Genomic DNA, 6,260 nt, shown 5'->3' with positions numbered 1-6,260 from the left:
ATTTCACACATTTGAGTTTTGAGGGGCAAGGAGGGTATTTAGGGAGTGCCTTGGTGTACTGAGAGAAGTGTAACAAGAGTTTTGCTATTTGTTACCTACAGGTGACAGATTAACTTGTACTTACCCTGAAATTTTACAGTATAGCTACTCTACTGTATAAAAGCAACTTTGCACCTTGAATACAGGTGTCTAACTTAAGGTAGAAAGTTAGATGAGCATTTGGAGGCAGCAGCTGTAAGCTCTTGGTTTGCACTCAAAAGGCCTGAGTTGAAGGTCTGCTTCAGTACACTTTAACATGGTATTTGTTTAACTGATACGGGGGGGGGACTCAGCTCTATAACTAAAGCAAGCTAGTGTATTAACCTCACAATAAGTCACAGTGGAGAAAAACATCACCTAAATAAATAATCCTGCTACTAAAACTGGGTCACCAGTGCAGAAACCATATTTCATTTTGTATTAACATTCATTGTTCAGTTCTGTGCAAATATAACTTGTGATTAATCAAGTCCCACTACAACAAGCACTACACAGTTCTTAGAAGTATGAAACAGGTATTTGTGCAAAACTATTTTATTTACAAAATGGCACCAAAGTGACAGTACAGTCAATGCTCATGCATACTTTCCATCATTTAGCAAGTTACCAATCCACAAAACCTCAGCAGGGCTGGTCTCAGATCAGCATACATTCCCAACTTGTCACAGGGATATTTTTTGTGGACAAATATTGTCCAAGAGAAAGTCTGGCTGAAGCTGAATTGAGAGTTTAAGGCCATTTTAGGGATTCAAGATCAGAGTCAGACAAACAACCTCTCAGAATATAGCATCACACATGCTCTTTTCCTTAGACAGGACCTAGCAATTGTTTTGTGATCTATGATGGAAAAACAAAATGGACAAGGTAAAGAGTGTAAACATGAACAAAACAGGGTTTTCAAAAACATTTATGCTCTTTATAATTTAGAAGAGGAATGATAGAATAAAATGTAAAAGTCTAAAATGTTGACTCATTTGAAACTCAAATCTAGGAGATGTACATAATTTTCTACAGTACATTTTAAGCTTACAGTAGACTTGTCTGGGTCTCCTTGGGAACTGAGCCCTCTTCATGTGCGAGATCAGACAAGCGTGGATCATCCAGGAACTGCGAACCACTGCAGCATGCCTACTCCTTGTATGTCTTTTCAGAGCATGCAGGTGTGGAGGTAAAGTAGAACAGCAGAAAGGAAATGGATTAACACAAAGGGATAGAATGATGCAAGAGGGTGAATTTATGGAGGGGAGGTATGTAACACACACAGACAAGGGCACAGAAGGGCCACCTGACCCCGCTGATCAGCCTGCCAGCTTGCTGGTCACCAGAGAGGTTTTTCTCTGGGGCAGGTCCTGAGGTGTAGGGATGTGGTCTCCAGTGATCTCAGTCTTCTCTGCAGCTGCCAGTGGCAGCTGCTTGTTTTTCATCTTGGCCTTTGCCATGTTGTAGTCACCTGAGTCAAAGTACTTTTGCTGAGGGAAGGGAAGGCAACAAACAAGAGAAGACTCAGTACACTACACTGACAACAGCATTTCTTACTGGTGTAGCACTAATGATTAAGGCAACAATACACAGAAAAATGCCACTGCCCCCCCTTTAAACAAATATGGAATCCAAAACTTTGGGATAAGGGTGGCTGTTTTAGACTGTGCAGGCTAATCAGTTGTTTACCCTATCTGCATTCAAAGCTGTCTGACTGGTTTTGATTTTACATGGGGATTGTGAAAAGGGCTAAATTAAATGTGGGGAGCCTCTACATCTGGGAAAATTGAGCCTTTACCCCCTTTTGGAGTCGTTTCCTGAGGAAATCAGAGCCCCCAGGCTTGGTCCCGAGGTGGGGGTAGCGCGCCTTCAGCTTGGCTTCCTCTGCCTTCTCTGGACTGATCACCTTATCCTGCATTTCCTGTACAGACAGGACAAAATATGAAGTCATGTCATGGCACCAGCACCCAGTTCCAAAGGCCCAGCTTCCTCTAACAGTGTCCCACTACAGATGGCTTGTGTCATGTATTAGTAATTATGTTCCAGCTGTCCCAGGAAGATGTACAGACAACATCTAGCTCAATAACAATTCTGAATGCCTCCAGGTTGAAAAAAGTAATGTACAGCTCTATTGCTGCTGCACACAACTGACAAATAATATGTGGGGCAGGGGAGACAGGACAGGACTGAATAAACAAAGCTGAATGTTTGTCAGTGGATCTGAGAAAAAGATACATTAGAAAACCAGGACACAAGCTGAGCACAGTACCCTTTGACAACTCGGCATTCTGCCAGAACCAACACTGCTCCAATAAAACAAGAAAGGGCCTGAACTGACACAGCGGACAAAATTCTGTTAGAAACACTTCATCTCACACACATGCACTGTCTGAACCGCTTGTTCCATATGGGGTTGCGGTGAGCCGGAGCCTGAGCCGGAGCCTAACCCGGCAACACAGGGGATGAGGGGGAGGGGACACACCCAGGACAGGACGCCAGTGTGTCGCAAGGCACCCCAAGCAGGTCTCGAACCCCAGGCCCACCGGAGAGCAGGACCCAGTCCAACCCACTGCACCACCCCAACACTTCATCAGTTAAGTTAAAAGAAAAATTGTGATCAGAGAGGGGCAAGGAGCACAACATTCAGGCAGCTGAGGAGCTCCAGAAGGCCTTCTGCAACACTGAATTCAAAGAATTATAGAAGATGTCCAACATCAGGAAAACTTAAGATATGATAGCACAAATTTCACTACAAATTAACAAATGCCAATAACAAATATGAACCAAACCATTCTTTCATTTCATGAATAATCTAAAATTATGTAAATCTGACCAAGTTGTGGGGGGATAAATACAATAACCCCCCCCCCCACAATGTTAGATGCTTAATTATTTTGGTAAAAACTAGTGTTAAACACCCATTCAATTTTAACTTCTTATTCATCACACATATTTTGTGGAACAAAAATATGCCAAGTGCGCAAGAATGGCTGAACAGTAAGGGAAGAGCAGTGTAAAAATGCTGCCATGATGATTCAGGGATTAATGATTTTAAAAACTTTTGGTCCTAAAGGTAAACCCAGAAAATCCAAACCACATGAATCCAGTGCTGGGATGTAGGAAAACCACGAGGAGGAGGAACCCAGCTGACGGGATACCATGCCGAGGGTCCGTCAACAGGAAGACGTGGGACTGAACACTGTACTCATGCTAGAAAACGAGGAGCCTCTCCCCCTAATGACTGTCCACTGTATGAATCCATAGATACTAGACAAATGAAATAAAACAACAGCCAAGCAAATTATTAACAATATTCAAAGTCAACATATAATCCTGATATAGTTTAACAAAAAAAAAAAATAAAAATAATAAAAATACTGTGGCAAAACACCACACCTGCTGTGGTGACCATGGCATTAGAGTAGAACAGTGGACACTGACTGACTGACTGACTCTATTTATGCAGTGTAACCACACTGCATGTACCAGTTAGCTCAGTACCGACTGCATGACAGTAACCATACTACAAGCACTACTGCCACTGTCCACACCGCATCTACCAGTGGATTATTTAGTTCATTACTGACTACATTATGCAGTGTAACCACACTGCACCAGTGAACCATTTCGTTCATTACTGACTCTGACTACATTCTCACTCAGTCAGTTGTGACACTGCTGACAGTGACACCGGCTACTTAGCCGACAAGCTCAGTCAGTCATTTTCTCGTTTGCAGCAGACGCAGACATCTCTTTACCCGCTGCTCTTCGGCCGACGCGTTCTCGACAGTTTTGTTCCCCTGGGTTCCGTCAGACATACTTCTAAAGAAAAAGTACAGACGAGAAAAACCGTAACCGACAACCCCGCGCGCGCTACCCGCGTCCTTCCTCACCCGCCGCTCTGAGAAAACGGGCTTGCTTCTCGTATCAAGATGGCGGCCGGATTTATCACGTCACTGGCGCGAGAAGCCGCTTTCTTTTCCTGAACGCAAAGCGCTTTTTTAATATTAACCTTCCTAGAATCATTTACGTACCTTAATTTATTTTATTGCCTTTCACTGCTTTTCTCCTTAATTAGATAACCCAATAATACGTTGAAATGTAATATTTAAAATGTCATGGGAAATGTAGTTCAACGACTAAGCCCCTTTCCTTCTAGTTATAGGTGGAAAGAGACAGTGAGCGAAATCAATTTTGACCCCCTGGAAAAAACAATAATTAGCCCCGTACGCTGAAGACAAATTCACTTATTTTTCCACTGTAGATCTAAGAATGGGGTTGACATGATCCGTATGCATTATTTAAATAGTTTAATGCTAATTTAAATATGAGAAAAGCGAGGAGTAGGAAGATAGTAGGTACTAGGCCTAGGGTTCCTGAGATACTACATCTACTGTTCTTCGCTTTGTCTGAGGCAAAAGTGGTGGAAACCTTCTGGACAAATTACAGTTCCAGAAGTTTTCCACCGTTTAATACGGCCAATTAGAATAACAGTAAAGTACCGTGAAATACAGTATAAAAAGCTTGTGAGACTTGCAGTGTTTCACTAAGTTTACTTGTTCAGCAGACAGTTGGATTCACTGTTTGCCATTTCTACAGCTGTGTTGCTTTCACTTAAAATGAAGTACTTTGAATACTCCAAGCTGAAGCTACACGGGCCTGAAATCAGAGTACAAAAATACAAACACCCACAGCACTGCCTGTTCCACAGATGTCTGCTATAACCCATTCCTGATAGAACACATTGAAGGAATAGTTAGTTTGGAAATTATTACAGAAATTAAAAAGGGTTAAAGAATTTTCCATTTTTAACCCTTTTACCAGTGCACAGTCAGTACCATACCTTCCAAATAATTTCATGCATAAGTAGTTACAGGATTGTCTTTATTGCATAGAAAGATTGATGAACTTGTAAATGAAAGGTTCTGATTTTAATCAATTAATTTTTTTATAGAGCGCTCTTCTCACGCAGTGACACAGAGCGCTTTAACACAGGCATAAGGTAAGAAAAACAGATACAAACAAGGAAGACAGTTGACTAATGGCTACCGTAACAAACTACTTTCATAGAGCTATTATACTTACTGGCCACCGGGGAAAGGAACAAAAACTCTCAACTGAAAGTTGAGGGAGGAAAAGAAAACCTCCGGGGGTCCACAGGCCAGTGGTTGCCCACCCCTCCTGGGCATTCTAGAAGGTAAAAATTGTAAGCCAGTGTAACTGATTAAATAAATAAATGATTATGTCGCAAAATGGCATCTTGGATCCCCAGCTCAGTATGGAACGTCTCTTTCATCATGGCAGTTGGACATCATCCTCTGTCAGCATGGGATTCGTCTGTCACCACTGGCCAGCCTCCTCAGGTCTTATGTAGCGAGGTAGTGCTCAACAAGAAGAATCGTAGGGTTACTGTACACATAGAAGTTACGTAAGTATGCATAGAGGGGGGCGCGGTGGTGCAGCAGGCTTGGCCTATGCCTGCACTCTGGTGGGTCTGGGGTTCGAGTCCTGCTTGGTGTCCCTTGAGATGGACTGGCATCCTGTCCTGGGTGTGTCCCCTCCCTCTCCAGCCTTGCGCCCTGTGTTAGGCTCCTGTTCGTTGCAATGCCGCTTGGGACTATCGGTTTCAGACAGTGTGTGTAAGTATGCATAGTCATGTGCTCTTGCATCGTGTAGCTGGAGGAAGAGGTGGAAAGGATCAGTAAGATGGATGAAGTCTTGCTATTCAGTGGTCATGATGGACGTGAAACATGCATACAAGCACAGCGACATTTTCTCAAAATGTTGAATCAAGGCTGAATTTTCCACTCCAATATTTCTGCATAACTCCTCTGAATATGATAGCCAATATTTCTGGCTCCCCAGTAGCTGACAAGTTGTCACACCACTGCTATAAAATAGAAGAAATGTGAAATGCACAACAGTTGTAGTGTAGTGTTTAAAACAGACACGATCACGACAACGGCAGGTACACCCCACCATAATCCCCTCAATAAAACAAGAAGTTTAAAACAACTGAACTCTATAATACAGAGCAGGGAGTCTTGATGTTAAGAACATGGAATTGTAATCAGAGGAGAGCCAGTCCAGCTCCTGGTCCCTGCTATTGCCGATGTGCTCTTGATCAAGGTACTTACCCTGAATTAATGTAGTACACCCAACCATAAAAATGGGTAAAACACTGTACGCTGCCCTGAATAAAACTAACTCTGATTGAGCTGGATGAATCAGCTAAGAATAAC

General features: G+C 42.7%; 1 protein-coding gene across 1 annotated transcript; it reads right to left on the bottom strand.

The window, feature by feature from the left end:
* Nucleotides 1-545: 545 nt before the first annotated feature.
* Nucleotides 546-3,949, bottom strand: LOC108929047 (cAMP-regulated phosphoprotein 19-like). Its single transcript, XM_018743338.2, has 3 exons — nt 3,777-3,949; nt 1,817-1,939; nt 546-1,508 (listed from the first exon to the last, which is right to left on the bottom strand). Exons 1-3 carry the CDS (start codon nt 3,834-3,836, stop codon nt 1,338-1,340), a joined length of 354 nt encoding a protein of 117 aa, XP_018598854.1. The 5' UTR covers nt 3,837-3,949; the 3' UTR covers nt 546-1,337.
* Between the last annotated feature and the right edge of the window lie 2,311 nt (nt 3,950-6,260).

This window comes from Scleropages formosus, chromosome 7 (assembly GCF_900964775.1).
Source record: "Scleropages formosus chromosome 7, fSclFor1.1, whole genome shotgun sequence".
NCBI classification, from domain to species: domain Eukaryota; kingdom Metazoa; phylum Chordata; class Actinopteri; order Osteoglossiformes; family Osteoglossidae; genus Scleropages; species Scleropages formosus.
Note: the sequence above shows the minus strand (reverse complement) of the source record. Positions and strands in the feature narration are given on the sequence as shown.

Bases quoted from the DNA above. Each gene is read 5' to 3' on its own strand.
- LOC108929047 (XM_018743338.2), bottom strand. From the start codon at position 3,836: ATGTCTGACGGAACCCAGGGGAACAAAACTGTCGAGAACGCGTCGGCC. The intron at 1,940-3,776 runs GTAAAGAGATGT...CTGTCTGTACAG, and splicing joins CGTCGGCCGAAGAGCAGCGG to GAAATGCAGGATAAGGTGAT. The intron at 1,509-1,816 runs GTAAAGGCTCAA...CCCTTCCCTCAG, and splicing joins GGAAACGACTCCAAAAGGGG to CAAAAGTACTTTGACTCAGG.